This window comes from Nerophis ophidion, linkage group LG06, assembly GCF_033978795.1.
Source record: "Nerophis ophidion isolate RoL-2023_Sa linkage group LG06, RoL_Noph_v1.0, whole genome shotgun sequence".
Taxonomy (NCBI): Eukaryota; Metazoa; Chordata; class Actinopteri; order Syngnathiformes; family Syngnathidae; genus Nerophis; species Nerophis ophidion.
In genome coordinates this window covers 859,379-877,240 of record NC_084616.1, presented here as the reverse complement: position 1 = coordinate 877,240, position 17,862 = coordinate 859,379, and the positions used below count along the sequence as shown (strand labels likewise).

Sequence of the window (17,862 nt, the reverse complement as noted above, 5' to 3'; positions counted from 1 at the left end):
CCTCACCAAAGCTGCTGCGTGCACAATTTCTTATGTTTTTAACCCCTTCTTAACCCTGAACGTACATTTAAAATACACTAACTCAAAATGCCGGACATTTGAGGCATTTAAGAAACTCCACCCGGACAGCTCCGCAAAAGAGGACATATCCGGTGAAAAGAGGAGGTGTGGTCAGTCTATCCTAGCCCGGTCGCTGCTAGCATGCCGTGTGTTGTGTCTCGGTGTTTTTGATCGATTGAAACTTGTATTAGTAGATTGCACAGTACAGTACATATTGCATACAATTGACCACTAAATGCTAACACCCCAATAAGTTTTTCAACTTGTTTAAGTCGGGGTCCACGTAAATCAATTCATGGTAATTCATGTCCGTGTGGAAACTTGTTCGGTACACCTCCGAACCCAAACAGTTCAATACAAATACACGTACCGTTACACCCCTAATTCTTACACATCCATTTTACCGAGATTTGCATGCACATAGCGTGGCCCCATTCATTTTTTTTGTTGATTATATTTTTATGATTGTGAGAAATAGAGATTAAAATATGATGCATTGTAATGCTCACTACAAACTACTTTTAATTGTTGCTTGTACCAAACATGGTGGGTCCCCCGGGCCGGATATAATAACTTCTCAAAATGATTTCATATCTGAAGAATTTGCAAACTTTGTGTTATTTTATGTTAGATATGTATTGACAAGTTGAAGTCAATGTTTGCATGTGAGTCTTTTAAAGATCTGCAAATAAAGCAACATGACTAGCAGCTGTCCTGCACATGAGGAGGTAATATTGAGAGCAAAGGAAAAGTGTTGCCTGACTTTGCTTACTGAGGTCACTGGGCAAGCTGTGGTTCAGGTTCTTGTAGAATTCTGTGCGGTGCGCCCTCTTTAGTCCCGTGCACAGTCCGAAGTCAGACAGCTTCACGTGACCCTGAAACCACAACACATGGTGTGATTGTACACCACTTTTGTACACTGTCCACATCCTATTATTAATATTGAAGTCTAGTTTGTGGACAGACAAGTAGGAATGTTTGTCAAACATTTTCATTTGTTACACCTCAACAAACTCGGGGTGTCCCGATACAACTTTTTCACTTCTGATACGTACTCCGTGTGTATTGGCCAATACCAACATCGGCAGAAATCATACAAACTTTCATTATTTGGTAGTGTGGAATGTAAGCAAAAGCTTGGTCAAGAGAAAATAGTTAAACAGAGATCAATAGTATGTATGAAAAACACTAACCTATTTATTTATGTATGGAATGGACATAAGTTAAGTGGAGTGATCATTATTTTTGGCAACACCTCGTAGTAAGAATAAGTCACGACGCAATAAGTTGATTGATACGGACACGTTTGTTACTGGACTTTCTAATACGCTTCTGTCCTGCAGATTTTGTATGCGTAAGCAACTATAATTATTTGATACTTGTTTACATTGACAAATGTGCTGTTTTAAACTGCAATATTGTTCAATTATTGTTACGTACGTCGAGCTTGTGTGCTAAGTTGTTGTGTAGCTGCCAGCTCCTAGTAGCCTATAGCCTGGCATGTTTACCTTTTGTAAAAGACTTGACAAAAATAGCAGAAATTGTGAACTTATTTGGATGTTAACTTTGCACACGTAAACATGCTTGCATTGGAGCACTTACAACAGAGATTTTACAGGCAAGCTGACATTATTTGATACAATCACCCCCATCTTTAAAGGGGAACATTATCACAATTTCAAAAGGGTTAAAAACAATAAAAATCAGTTCCCAGTGGCTTGTTGTATTTTTTGAATTTTTTTTCAAAATTTTACACCTCCCGGAATATCCCTTAAAAAAGCTTTAAAGTTCTTGATTTTCGCTATTTGCGATGCGACTGTGACGTCACACAGTGCTGCCAATACAAACAACATGGCGGTTACCACAGCAAGATATAGCGACATTAGCTCGGGTTCAGAGTCTGATTTCAGCGGCTTAAGCAATTCAACAGATTACGCATGTATTGAAACAGATGGTCGGAGTATGGAGGCAGATAGCGAAAACGAAATTGAAGAAGAAATTGAAGCCATTGAGCGAATAGCTATTGACGCTATTCGGCCATAGCGTGGGTGTACCTAATGAAGTGGCCCATAGCATGGCTGCCTTATTAGCATCGCCGGTAAAATGTGCGGACCAAACGATCAGGACTTTCGCATCTTGAGACACTGGAGCAACTTAAATCCGTCGATTGGTAAGTGTTTGTTTGGCATTAAATGTGGGTATCTAGTTTCAAATGTACATACAGCTAGCGTAAACAGCATGTTACCATCGATTAGCATAGCATGTTAGCATTGATTAGCTGGCAGTCATGCCGTGACCAAATATGTCTGATTAGCACATAAGTCAACAACATTGTGATTTTGTTGACTTAATGGTTGCAAATGCATCTGCAGGTTATCCATACATCTCTGTGCCATGTCCGTCTTAACATCGCCGCTCAAATGTGCAGACACTCTGGCACATTCAATGGGGGTCTGGCGGCAGATTTCTTGCCAGTGGTGCAACTTGAATCCCTCCCTGTTAGTGTTGTTACACCCTCCGACAACACACCCACCAGGCATGATGTCTCCAAGGCTCCAAAAAATAGTCGAAAAAACGGAAAATAACAGAGCTGAGTGTTTGTAATGTGAAAATGAAAATGGCGGGTGTATTACTTCGGTGACGTCACGTTCTGACGTCATCGCTAAAAGACCAATAAACAGAAAGGCGTTTAATTTGCCAAAATTCACCCTTTTAGAGTTCGGAAATCGGTTAAAAAAATACATGGTCTTTTTTCTGCAACATCAAGGTATATATTGACGCTTACATAGGTTTGGTGATAATGTTCCCCTTTAAATGCCTTCATTACAGATGACTTGTTTCCTCCTAATTGTATCAAGTGAGGACAGGACAGGATAACTCACCCTGGAATCCAGCAGGAGGTTGTCTGGTTTGATGTCTCTGTGGATGAAGCCTAGCTGGTGGATGGAATCGATGGCCAGGACTGTCTCTGCAATGTAGAACTGAGTGGCCTCTTCTGTCAGAGTGTCTTTCTTCATCAAGAGGGTCATCATGTCTCCTACAGGAATAAGGACAGCAAGCATGACAAGCATGATGGTGCAAGTTAGCAGTGGGACTCCTACCCCCAGGCAGAAACTCCATGATGAGGTAGAGGTTCATCTTGTCCTGGAAGCTGTAGAACATCTTGACCACCCACAGGCTGTCTGCCTCCACCAGGATGTCCCGCTCAGCACGTATGTGACCCACCTTGGACCATCAAAGGGGACGTTAGAGGGAGTAACGGCTGCTTCAACTGCGCCTCACCTGTTCTTTCTCCAGCATGTCGGCTTTGCGAAGGATCTTCATGGCATAGACATGGCCGGTGTCCTTTTTCTGTACCAGGCGCACCTGCAGGCCAACAAAGAGATGACGTCTCCAACATCAAGTCTTTAGCTCAATATGCCGCACTCAATGGCATTCGGGATTTTACCTCTCCAAAAGCTCCACGGCCGATCACCTTCAGCGACTCAAAGTCTTCCAGACCGAGTCGGGTCCGCTTCAGACGGAGAAACTCGGTTTCTTTCCTGGCATGCTGAGAACGGCGAATGCGTTTCTGCAGGGAGCACAATGACAAACAACTGACTTTGTTAAAGCTCCTTTCATCATCCATAGCTGAAGCAAAGTGCTCTACAACAATGCAAGAAAAAGACAAGAGCACATAAGAAATAGAAGAAAATATTAAGTTAATATTTGATAAAGAACAGGTATGGGCTATAAAACAATATCAACAAATACGTAATCAATATCAATATACAATATTTTCATTAATTTTTTTGCCCCACCAAGGTGGTGTTGCAAGATGTTTGCATAACATCTGCTGCATACAAGTCAACGGTGATGCCATGTTTGTTTACACTAAGCTCAGGGGAAGTTTACAACTTCCTCTGGGGTAAGAGAAAAGGACTGTTTGATTTATTGACCCTAACGCACCTCCTGCTTTATAAATAAAGTTGATTTGATTTGATTAGTACAGGTCATCTCGCCTCATGAGAAACTATTTTCACGACAGAGTAGGGCTAAGAGGTATGGCCTTTTATTAATCACTGGATATGTTTAGGCCATATCGTGATACAGCATATATATGTGGATATTTGGATCTAACCTTGAATGAACACTTGATACATATAATCACAGCAGTATGATGATTCTATGTGTCTACATTCAAACATTCTTCTTCATACTGCATTCATATATGCTACTTTTAAACTTTCATGCAGAGGAGAATCACAACAAAGTCAATTTAGCAAAAGTGTATTTATGAAACAGTTATTGGCACAGTGGCACAAACATTCATGTCATTTCCAAAACAGAAATGCAAGATTGTCAAAGACATTTTAAAACAAGCTATTAGTGCACTTTTGTGCATGATGTCACTAAGATGACATATCAAAACAACACAAAATTAAAGTGCACTTTTTGTACAGAACAACACTACAATAGTTTAAGACAAATAAAGTGCACTTTTGTGCATGATGTCACACAAGATATTTCAATAACTGTCAAAAAAAATGAGCTGCATAATAGGAAATCAAATAGTGTATGTCCTTCGCTATGTGGTAGGTTCCTGCGGATGTTATCTCTTTCAGTTGTTGACTTTTTTTTTTTTTTTTTTCAAACGGTGTTGATGTGGAAATGGTTGCTTGGGCATTTTTTGTTGGTGTGGCACCGAACAGAGATGTTGACATGCAGTTTCAAGCACTTATTCTTGAAACGTATTCTCAAGCGGGTGACTTTTCAAATGATGCTACATTAGCAGTAATGCTACTTTTGCCGCATAAATGTTCAACATATTCCCACTTGAAGCCAAACCGCCACCAGACGATGGATCCCCTGCTGTTTTTCTTGGGAATATTTTCTTCCTTCATTTGTTACCAGATTGGCACCTTCTTTCTCTCTTTCGCTAGCATCACAGCTATGCTGCTACCTCTCTGCTCTGGGAGGGCATGTGACGTTGCACAGGTGACTTGTGTAAGAAGGTGCGCTTGGTTTACGTCTCAGTGAGAAGGAGAGACAAGAAAGAGTGGGAAAGGCATGCAGTGTAATGGCCGCAGCTAAAAGCAACTGTGTGAGAAGGTATACTCCAATATCACCACGTAGTCATTTTCTATATCGCACAGAGACAAACCTGCCACATAGCCAGTATATCCATATATCGCCCAACCCCACAACAGAGCTATCTTTTATCAGCATGACGTCATAATTCCTCATATCATGACCTGTCCTCCATCTAACGTGCACCTCTAGAAGTAAATGATAAGCAAGAAATGATTGCATATATAATTGAGAGGGAAAGAAACATTGGAATTTTTGATTGTGCATCCGACTCTGATACACAACAGATGTTGATCTTTATATCGCCAACACTAGATGATGTTGGGGATATTGAGATAATCTATGAATCAAGTATTATGTAAATGAGTGGGATATGATTGACACTTTGCAAAATGTCAACATCCCGCTTGCCAGTTTAATGAATGAATAAATGAATGGTTTATTTTGAGCCATGCAAACAAAACAAATGAATGACATAAAATACAAAAGAAATATATAAATACATTATTTTTACACCTACATTGAAAACATTACATGTGACTAATCTTTTGTAGATGTCAAGATTGGCTCAAAAGGGAGTGGGAAGAAGTAAACTTATTAGGTCCCACCCCTATACATATACAATATATAATACAATAATAAATATAATTCAATCCAGTGGTTGCTGCGTAGATGCTATATATTATCTATATATAATACATTTAAATTCACACACACTTAGATATATACACACACACATATATACAATTTATATATATATATACATACATACACATAAACACACACACACACACACACACACACACACACACACACACACACACACACACACACACACACCTATATAAATACTATATATATAATAGTATATATAATATACACTTTTGTCTAAAGATTATTAACAGTTTTTGGTGCCTATGGCAAGAAGCTTTCCTTTTGACTGTGATATTAGTGGTTAATAGTGGATCTGTGGTTGTGGAGCTACTGCCCCTGATCAACAGGACCTGAGGACCACTCTTGCTATGTGTCCTATGTGTCCTATGCTGTGCATTAAAAGAGAGGAGGGGAGCCCCCTGCCAGAGGAGTTATCCACGAACATAAGATCCCCCACTCGCTTGCCCTGTACTCCAGATAGTGGACCCAAATCACTTTTCTTAGTTTCCATTGGCACCAATTCTTTAGTGAGAATTCATATTTGTTTTTACATTTGCAGAATATTAGTATTACTTAAATTTCATATAGGTTTGCACACGCACACGCACACGCACACACACACACACACACACACACACACACACACACACACACACACACACACACACACACACACACACACACACACAAACAAACAATTCAATGTATTCTTCTTATTGATACTAATTCATATAGTTTAACTAGTTGGGTGATGTCATAGAAGTAATAATAATAATAATATCAACAATGACTAAACAATAATAATAACGATAATGGTAACAATAATAATAACAATGATATGAACAATAGCAATAGCAATGACAATAAATGATGACAATAATACATATAAGATAATGAAGATGATGATGATAACAACAACAATAATAATAATAATAATAATAATAATAATCATTATTAGCCAGTGATGGAGTTGAACACTTAGGCCTCCATGTTGACATTCATATACATTGCCCATACCATTTTTTTGTATCTTGTTTTGAACTGATGGACATTTGGACATTGCTTGAGCTCCACATCCAATCCCTTCCAAAGTTTCACTCCACGCACAGACACACACAAACTTTTCCTGGTAGTTCTTACTGTTGGAATAATAAAGATACTACACCCCCTTAGATTATCAACTCCTTCTCTGTGTTTGAAATGTTTTGGAATATTGGCAGGTAGAACCTTTTTGTTTGCTTTAAATAGTAATTGAGCTGTATTAAAATCAACTAAATCAGGCAGTTTTAATCATTTAGATTGTAAAAATAAAATATTTGTGTGGTCACAATATCCCACCTTGTGTAGAATTCTTATTGCAGGTTTTTGGAGTGTAACCAGGGGATGTAGTGAAGTTTTGTAGTTGTTTTGGAGTGTAACCAGGGGATGTAGTGAAGTTTTGTAGTTGTTTTGGAGTGTAACCAGGGGATGTAGTGAAGTTTTGTAGTTGTTTTGGAGTGTACCCAGGGGATGTAGTGAAGTTTTGTAGTTGTTTTGGAGTGTACCCAGGGGATGTAGTGAAGTTTTGTAGTTGTTTTGGAGTGTAACCAGGGGATGTAGTGAAGATTTGTAGTTGTTTTGGAGTGTAACCAGGGGATGTAGTGAAGTTTTGTAGTTGTTTTGGAGTGTAACCAGGGGATGTAGTGAAGTTTTGTAGTTGTTTTGGAGTGTAACCAGGGGATGTAGTGAAGTTTTGTAGTTGTTTTGGAGTGTAATCAGGGGATGTAGTGAAGTTTTGTAGTTGTTTTGGAGTGTAACCAGGGGATGTAGTGAAGTTTTGTAGTTGTTTTGGAGTGTAACCAGGGGATGTAGTGAAGTTTTGTAGTTGTTTTGGTGTAACCAGGGGATGTAGTGAAGTTTTGTAGTTGTTTTGGAGTGTAACCAGGGGATGTAGTGAAGTTTTGTAGTTGTTTTGGAGTGTAACCAGGGGATGTAGTGAAGTTTTGTAGTTGTTTTGGAGTGTAACCAGGGGATGTAGTGAAGTTTTGTAGTTGTTTTGGAGTGTAACCAGGGGATGTAGTGAAGTTTTGTAGTTGTTTTGGAGTGTAACCAGGGGATGTAGTGAAGTTTTGTAGTTGTTTTGGAGTGTAACCAGGGGATGTAGTGAAGTTTTGTAGTTGTTTTGGAGTGTACCCAGGGGATGTAGTGAAGTTTTGTAGTTGTTTTGGAGTGTAACCAGGGGATGTAGTGAAGTTTTGTAGTTGTTTTGGAGTGTAACCAGGGGATGTAGTGAAGTTTTGTAGTTGTTTTGGAGTGTAACCAGGGGATGTAGTGAAGTTTTGTAGTTGTTTTGGAGTGTAACCAGGGGATGTAGTGAAGTTTTGTAGTTGTTTTGGAGTGTAACCAGGGGATGTAGTGAAGTTTTGTAGTTGTTTTGGAGTGTAACCAGGGGATGTAGTGAAGTTTTGTAGTTGTTTTGGAGTGTAACCAGGGGATGTAGTGAAGTTTTGTAGTTGTTTTGGAGTGTACCCAGGGGATGTAGTGAAGTTTTGTAGTTGTTTTGGAGTGTACCCAGGGGATGTAGTGAAGTTTTGTAGTTGTTTTGGAGTGTAACCAGGGGATGTAGTGAAGTTTTGTAGTTGTTTTGGAGTGTAACCAGGGGATGTAGTGAAGTTTTGTAGTTGTTTTGGAGTGTAACCAGGGGATGTAGTGAAGTTTTGTAGTTGTTTTGGAGTGTAACCAGGGGATGTAGTGAAGTTTTGTAGTTGTTTTGGAGTGTAACCAGGGGATGTAGTGAAGTTTTGTAGTTGTTTTGGAGTGTAACCAGGGGATGTAGTGAAGTTTTGTAGTTGTTTTGGAGTGTACCCAGGGGATGTAGTGAAGTTTTGTAGTTGTTTTGGAGTGTAACCAGGGGATGTAGTGAAGTTTTGTAGTTGTTTTGGAGTGTAACCAGGGGATGTAGTGAAGTTTTGTAGTTGTTTTGGAGTGTAACCAGGGGATGTAGTGAAGTTTTGTAGTTGTTTTGGAGTGTAACCAGGGGATGTAGTGAAGTTTTGTAGTTGTTTTGGAGTGTACCCAGGGGATGTAGTGAAGTTTTGTAGTTGTTTTGGAGTGTACCCAGGGGATGTAGTGAAGTTTTGTAGTTGTTTTGGAGTGTAACCAGGGGATGTAGTGAAGTTTTGTAGTTGTTTTGGAGTGTAACCAGAGGATGTAGTGAAGTTTTGTAGTTGTTTTGGAGTGTAACCAGGGGATGTAGTGAAGTTTTGTAGTTGTTGCCCCAGGTTTCTATGCAGTAATTTAGATATTGTAAGACCAATGAACAATATAATAAATGCAGAGCTGTGTAATTTAAGAAGAATTTGGATTTATTGATAATAGAGATGTTTTTGGAGATTTTGCTTTGTATATGTCTTCTTATGTGTGGTTTCCAGCTTCATTTATTATCAATAGTGACTCCTAAGAATTTAATTTCTGACACCGTTTCTAGAATCCCGCCATCTATATTTATTGCTGGTCCTGGATTGGAATAGCCAAATAACATAACTTTTGTTTTCTTTAAATTAAGGGATAATTTGTTTATATCTAACCATGTTTTTAATTTTGCAAGTTCATTATTTAGGGTGGATACAAAATATGTATAATTATCGTTAGAATAGAAAATATTAGTGTCGTCTGCGAATAAGACTAGTTTTAATACATTTGATAGTGTAAATATGTCGTTGACATATAAGTTAAAAAACAAGAAGGGATCCCTGTGGAACCCCACAATGTCCAAATGCCCAGATGTAAATATGTCATTAATATATAAGTTAAATAACAAGAAGGGATCCCTGTGGAACCCCACAATGTCCAAATGCCCAGATGTAAATATGTCATTAATATATAAGTTAAATAACAAGAAGGGATCCCTGTGGAACCCCACAATGTCCAAATGCCCAGATGTAAATATGTCGTTGACATATAAGTTAAATAACAAGAAGGGATCCCTGTGGAACCCCACAATGTCCAAATGCACAGATGTAAATATGTCATTAATATATAAGTTAAATAACAAGAAGGGATCCCTGTGGAACCCCACAATGTCCAAATGCCCAGATGTAAATATGTCGTTGACATATAAGTTAAATAACAAGAAGGGATCCCTGTGGAACCCCACAATGTCCAAATGCCCAGATGTAAATATGTCGTTGACATATAAGTTAAATAACAAGAAGGGATCCCTGTGGAACCCCACAATGTCCAAATGCCCAGATGTAAATATGTCATTAATATATAAGTTAAATAACAAGAAGGGATCCCTGTGGAACCCCACAATGTCCAAATGCCCAGATGTAAACTCGCCCAACTTGACAAACTGCTGTCTTTGTGTTAAATAGTTCCTTATCCAAGTCAAAGCTACTCCCCTTATTCCATATCTGAATCATTGTTTCAGTAATATTTGATGATTAATGGTGTCAAATGCTTTACTCGGATCCATGTCCATTCCAGCTGCATATTTCTTACTATCTAAGCTCTTGGTTATCTCTTCTACTGCATCAATTATTGCCAGAGATGTTGACCTTGCTGTCCTAAAACCGTATTGACTTTCATTAGTTATCTTATGTTTATCTATACATTTCTGTAATCTAGTGTTATATAATTTCTCTAAGATTTTGGAAAACTGCGGGAGCAAAGAGACAGTTCGGTAGTTTGTGAAGATGTGTTTGTTCCCATTTTTATATATTGGTATTACCTTTGCCATCCTCATTTTATTAGGAAATTGTCCTGTTTGGAAGGACAGGTTAAATATATAAGTTAGTGGTTTGGTGATGGAATGTATGGTTTTTTTCACAAGTGTCATATCTTTGTCAAAACAATCAGTAGATGTTTTATTTTTGCAATTATTAACAACATCTATTATTTCCTCTTCAGTTACTCCCAACAGAAACATAATCATTGGATTCATTTCAATCAGTGACTCCATTTCATTGCTGCTATAATCAGGGATTTTGGCTGCCAATTCTGATCCGACATTTACTAAGAAACTGTTAAAACTCTCCACAACATTATTCATATTATAATTATCTTGGTTGTTAGCAGTGAAATAGCTAGGATACGAGTTATCTTTTGATTTAGGGGCGGCGTGGCGCAGTGGGAGAGTGGCCGTGCGCAACCCGAGGGTCCCGGGTTCAAATCCCACCTAGTACCAACCTCGTCACGTCCGTTGTGTCCTGAGCAAGACACTTCACCCTTGCTCCTGATGGGTGCTGGTTGGCGCCTTGCATGGCAGCTCCCTCCATCAGTGTGTGAATGTGGAAGTAGTGTCAAAGCGCTTTGAGTACCTTGAAGGTAGAAAAGCGCTATACAAGTACAACCCATTTATCATTTATTTATTTATTTGCCTTTAATTATAGTGTTAAGTATTCCCCACACCTTCTTAGGGTTGTTCTTATTCCTATGTAATAGATTGGTATAATATAATTTCTTACTAGTCCTTATTATATCAGTCAATTTATTTGTATATGTTTTATATCTATGTTCAGAGTCTTCAATCAGTTTCTTTGTATATTCATTTTTGGAGCCAGCTTTTACATGACTTAATTTGATGAATTGTCTATATAATGTGTTTTTCTTTTTACAAGCGTTTTGTAAACCCTTGGTTAACCATGGGCACTTTAAAGTTTTGTTGTTCTTTCTCATTTTTTTTATTGGACAGTTTTGGATGTCTATTGAATTAAATATATCTATAAATGATTCAAAGGCACTATCCACATCCTTTTTATTGTACACGCAATCCCAGTTTTGCATTGTTAGGTCCTGATTTAATAGATTGAAAGAGTCTTCTGTTCTAACTGGTTTGTAAGTATATTTTTGCTGTGGATTCAGGTGTGTACTGGTCTATTCGTTATAGACTGTGAATACAGGCAGATGATGGGTTATGTCACAGACCATTACTCCACTGATGTTAGAAGACTGCATATTATTTGTGAAGATGTTATCGATGAGGGTTGTACAGTGCGATGTTATTCTAGTCGGTCTTGTAATGGTTGGGTGTAAACTCATACTGTGCATCCTGTTAATATAGTTTTCTGTTGCTATGTGGTTTGGAAAAAAACATAAAAATAACTAAAAACCTGTTGAAAAATAAAGAAGTGATTCGATTATGAATAAAGATTTCTCCACATAGAAGTAATCATCAACTTAAAGTGCCCTCTTTGGGGATTGTAATAGAGATCCATCTGGATTCCTTCACAAAAAAAGAAATCTTTAACATCAATATTTATGGAACATGTCCACAAAAAATCTAAATCTCAACACTGAATATTGATTGCATTGTTACATTTCTTTTCACAGCTTATGAACTTAAATTCACATTTTGTTGAAGTATTATTCAATAAATATATTTATAAAGGATTTTTGAATTGTTGCTATTTAAAAAAAATCTCCCGTACCCCTTGGCATACCTTCAAGTACCCCCATTTGAGAACCACTGCTCTAGAATACTGCTCCAGATGTTCCACTTTGCTCTCCAACTCACCAATCTTCTTATCCCTCTCCTGGATGCACATACGGAGCTCCGTGACTTCATCCAGGAGTTTAAGAATGATATCCGGTTTAATCCGTATGTCATTTACGTCTTGTGACAGAAACTGAAGTGACTTTTTAGTGTCCTTGTTTTCCTCCGCCGCTGGGGTTCTCTCCGGTCCCATGACGACGAGCCCTTAAGACCCTACAGTCTGGTCAGAGAAGATATTTAGCTGCTCAGCGATGTGTTGACAACTTCTGCGTCTTTGTTAGCAGCTAACAAGCTAAGCCAACTGGCGAGCTAAGCTAAGTCAGCAGGAAAGGCGGCCAAATGCTTCTCGCGCACCGAGACAATCTTATCCCTAAATAAAGACTCAAAGATGTATTTTATACGATGTGAATATTTAAAAACTGGAGAAATATCTAATATCTAAGTAGTTCTGTATTTTCTCATATAATTTAAACATGGTGACCTATTTTAGCTTTTTGAGGTGTTAGCAGGGAATGAGTTGCGGCTCACCTCTTCATCAGCCAAGCCCTCCTGATCCATCACTTTCTCCAGTTTCTGCTGCCTGAGAAGACAAAGACAACAAGACTTGCATCTTCCACACAAAGAGACAATCATGTTTGGGGTTTCACACCAGACTGATCATTGTCTGAATTCCTCAAACCCTCTAAATCATTGAATGATTCAATCGTTGATCACAATTCTATATGACAAAAAGACAGGATGACACAATATCAATGAAATACTGATATTAATCTTTTTGTTTTTCCTTTTTAGGTTCTCCTGTGTTCGTATTTATCCATTTGTAAACAGTAACTAAAACTACAAAACTATTTTTGATCCATAAAAAATATTAATTTAATCAATGTAGTATCGACCAAATACTGATAATTAACTTGGTATCATTAATGTTGATATCTGTATGTATGTTGAGTTGCTTTTCCAAGCAAACATTTGCATAAATCAAAGCGATTGTTCAGTCCCACGTTAAAAACTTGAAAATGATCTCTTTAAGCAAGACATATTATTGATGAAAACAATTACATTGGTGATTAATCGTGATGAAATACAAATTAACGGCCAACCAAATGAGATAACAATAGTCAACTGCAATTAATGGCTTGACAGCCCTAACACGCTGTAAATGATGAGCTTGATCTGCTTGAAACAAAACATGTCATTTTGTGAACTGGAGTTGAAAAAAGTGGACGTTTAGGAAGGAAATATTGAGGTAAATAATAAGTGTGGCATAATAACTTCAAAATAAAACTATGACAACTTCAGATTGTTTTCTTTCTTTTACTTATGCCCAAAATAGCACAAGCACCTTCTGAAATTGTTCATATCACAATGTTTGTTTTACATTGGGTGGAGGGGGAGGAGTCACAGTCCTATTTGCTTGCCTGACAGAATTGCTGTTGTGACATCCAGTGGACGGCAGTTTCACTTAACAAACTCTGCTTCAATAGGTCCATCATTCACAACACTGATTTGGATTCATTATTGTTTGGACCGACGCTGACTGTGGCCAGATCCTTGTAGTTGGCTGAGCTGCACACAAGGATGTGGGCCGGAAGTCAGACAGCAACAATGACGTAGCGACTGTTTGATTCAAACAACAGGCGTGCTGACATTGATTGTGCTTTTGCACATGTTTGGCTACATGGATGGATGGATATGAATCCTTTCCAAGATGAACAGAGAAGGCAAGGATGTTCTTTTGAACGGGTTTGTATTTCTTAGCGTCCCGGCTTGATGTCCATGTGAGTGCTTGGAGTAGCACCTCATTCAACATAAGTGCTTGATCCAATCACAGACAAGGATTTGTTTACAAGGCCCCGCCTTCTGAAATACATCTCCTACTGAGAAGTCCCACATCCTTGTGTGGAGCTCAGCCAACAACAAGGATGTGGTCAGTCAGGTTAGTTTGCAGCGTTTGAAAGAAAAAACAAACATCCTGCATGCTTATTTCAGTCAACATTGCACATTTCCTCTTTAATACACTTTCTTATGTGTTTTTTTTTTTAATGTGGAGCGGGCGGCTAAGAATGATTTGTGGGCGCACTCTGGACAGCCCGTGCTCTATGGCTAATATTTTTTGCCACCTGTCATCATTCAACATAAGATTATAGCACTTAGACATAGTTCCATGATTACCTCATCTCTCTCTCCTCGTGCTGGGCGATGAGGTTGCTGTAGAAGCTCTCCAAGGTGACCTTGGCCATGGTGACACGTTCCTTGGTGTGGTTACTCATGGAGGAGCAGGAGCTCTGGGCCGTCATTGCCATGCTGTTACCTGGAAGCAGAATAGGAATTCAGTTCCTAGGACAGACTATGATATCATATGAAGACTGGCGGATAAAAAGAGGAAGGAAAACAAGAGGCAGTTATGAAGAAACAATAGGGAAATGTGCAAGATGAAGGTGGAGCACAACAGGTTTATGAAAAGAGGAACAAGTCAAATATATATGTATATATTCATCTTGGAAGCATGTTTGGCAACATTTATCACACACAGGAGATTTGACACATGAAAACAACCCCAATTCCTTTCACTCATGACATGAGCAAGTCGGGAAGTCAAGAGCAGACATGACCACATTGAAGAAGCTTTTTTGGACAGCAGTTCATGGAGAGCTATTTCCTGTCACTGGACCAAGAGTGACCATACAGTAGGGAGGCGGCTAATGGCCGTGTTTCTTACATTATTGGAGGCTGGCTGGCTCACTCACAGCCTTTCACGCTTGACCGGAAGTACAACTGTACACAATACTCATCATGGGACCACGCCATGGTCAGAGTACAAGTGTACACAATACTCATCATGTGACCACGCCATGGTCAGAGTACAAGTGTACACAATACTCATCATGGGACCACGCCATGGTCAGAGTACAAGTGTACACAATACTCATCATGTGACCACGCCATGGTCAGAGTACAAGTGTACACAATACTCATCATGTGACCACGCCATGGTCAGAGTACAAGTGTACACAATACTCATCATGTGACCACGCCATGGTCAGAGTACAAGTGTACACAATACTCATCATGTGACCACGCCATGGTCAGAGTACAAGTGTACACAATACTCATCATGTGACCACGCCATGGTCAGAGTACAAGTGTACACAATACTCATCATGTGACCACGCCATGGTCAGAGTACAAGTGTACACAATACTCATCATGTGACCACGCCATGGTCAGAGTACAAGTGTACACAATACTCATCATGTGACCACGCCATGGTCAGAGTACAAGTGTACACAATACTCATCATGTGACCACGCCATGGTCAGAGTACAAGTGTACACAATACTCATCATGTGACCACGCCATGGTCAGAGTACAAGTGTACACAATACTCATCATGTGACCACGCCATGGTCAGAGTACAAGTGTACACAATACTCATGATGTGACCACGCCATGGTCAGAGTACAAGTGTACACAATACTCATCATGTGACCACGCCATGGTCAGACTACAAGTGTACACAATACTCATCATGTGACCACGCCATGGTCAGAGTACAAGTGTGTTTTCAATACCACTATACACAAATACTCATGACGTGGAACACATTTGTACCACTTTGAGAATAAAACCTAATTGTGAGTTTCCTCGAGAAAATCGCAATTGCATTCACCCTTGCTCCTGATGGGTGCTGGTTAGCGCCTTGCATGGCAGCTCCCTCCATCAGTGTGTGAATGTGTGTGTGAATGTGGAAGTAGTGTCAAAGCGCTTTGAGTACCTTGAAGGTAGAAAAGTGCTATACAAGTACAACCCATTCATCATTTATTTATTTATGTACTTTTAGTCGTATTCTTGTCTCATGATGCCATACATTAGAATATTCAATCCTTTACTTTCAAAAATATTTGGCATTATGCACAAACTGGGAGCTTTTGTCTACATCATGCTCTGAAATGGAGGAAATAAGCGATTAAAACTACACAGTGTTTATAATGTCATGTTATCATAATATATAGCAATAATGCAAGTCATCATTTCAAAGGATATTCACTTTTAGTTTGCATCACTGTAGAATTGTAATTGGAAGGTAAATAACTGTTATCCGAAACAAATAAAGAAAACAGACTCATTTCTGTAATATTGTAAAGAAATATTGAATATCTTCAAATGCATTTTTTCCCCAGTTTGAAAAACGAGGTGGCATTTTTGTTCTTGATTGCCATCACTTGATCACAGCATTCTGCCTTGCTGATGGGCTTATATTGCCCATCCCACTTGAAGCTGAAATATTGCCACGACTGGACATTTGGCTTAGGAATCATATTTTGTTCCTTTGCGGAGCTTCTAGTGTTAGCTAGCGGTCCTGGTCTCTGCCCGCCCAAACAAAAACAATTGTGAATGACTGAAAAGAGGGCTCACTGTGTTCAGTTAATTCAACTGTTAAATAAAAGGAGAGCCGTTCACAGAGTGAGTCGTCTTCCTCCCTGTTTGAAACCAAAGACCGCAAGTTTCAACAATTGTGATTGGCTAACATGTCTGTCACTCAAATGCCGCTGAGAACGAAGAAAAAAAAAAAAAAAGCTCAGCCTCTTGCGGGTACATGATGGCACTATTTAAAATGATGTGCAGCCCTCATCCACAATATCCACATTTTGGGACTGTCACAAAGCTCTGAAAACATTTGGCAAGTTTACACTCCACAAAATTCCCCTGTAAAAAAAGGAGGATCAATAAAATGTTACTAAAAACTAATATAAGTTGACATTTATTTGTGAGTCGACCAAATATCTTTGAAATGGATCAATTTGCCTGGTCGCTTGTTTTGTGACTCACAAGTACGAGTCGGACCATGAATTGATGAAGGTGGACCCCGACTTACACAAGTTGAAAAACTTATTGGGGTGTTAGCATTTAGTGGTCAATTGTACGCAACATGTACTGTACTGTGCACTCTACTATGTACTGTACAGTGTACTGTACTAATATGTACTGTACTGTGCACTCTACTAATAATATGTACTGTACTGTGCAATCTACTAATAATATGTACTGTACTGTGCAATCTACTAATAATATGTACTGTACTGTGCAGTCTACTAATATGTACTGTACTGTACAATCTACTAATAATATGTACTGTACTGTGCAATCTACTAATAATATGTACTGTACTGTGCAATCTACTAATAATATGTACTGTACTGTACAATCTACTAATAATATGTACTGTACTGTGCAATCTACTAATAATATGTACTGTACTGTACAATCTACTAATAATATGTACTGTACTGTGCAATCTACTAATAATATGTACTTTACTGTGCAATCTACTAATAATATGTACTGTACTGTGCAATCTACTAATAATATGTACTGTACTGCGCAATCTACTAATACAAGTTTCAATCAATTAATCAATCAAAAGCAGCCATGTTTACTCACATTTTCTCTCCGTCCCAATGCTCATTTCATCCACGGAATCAGTTAAAAACACACTAACTGTCAAAACATTTGTTGGAGCCTATCTATATCATTGATCTATTCATCATTTGGACAATGCTAAATCAAATAATGCCAATGAGGAATCATTGAATGTGTTAGAT

The 17,862-nt window shown here is 38.7% G+C and overlaps 1 protein-coding gene across 2 annotated transcripts in view; it reads right to left on the bottom strand.

Annotated features, from left to right (window-relative positions):
• Nucleotides 1-17,862, bottom strand: part of stk38a (serine/threonine kinase 38a) — a 41,419-nt gene that overhangs the window by 21,652 nt on the left and 1,905 nt on the right. The window contains exons 2-8 of one of the 2 annotated variants that reach the window (XM_061902362.1): nt 14,432-14,570; nt 12,788-12,839; nt 3,509-3,631; nt 3,343-3,426; nt 3,162-3,285; nt 2,943-3,097; nt 824-935 (exon numbers count right to left, since the gene is read on the bottom strand). In XM_061902362.1, coding sequence (XP_061758346.1) covers nt 824-935; nt 2,943-3,097; nt 3,162-3,285; nt 3,343-3,426; nt 3,509-3,631; nt 12,788-12,839; nt 14,432-14,570 — 789 coding nt within the window. The remainder of the gene's footprint in view (nt 1-823; nt 936-2,942; nt 3,098-3,161; nt 3,286-3,342; nt 3,427-3,508; nt 3,632-12,787; nt 12,840-14,431; nt 14,571-17,862) is intronic. The other variant, XM_061902363.1, reaches the window with a different exon arrangement.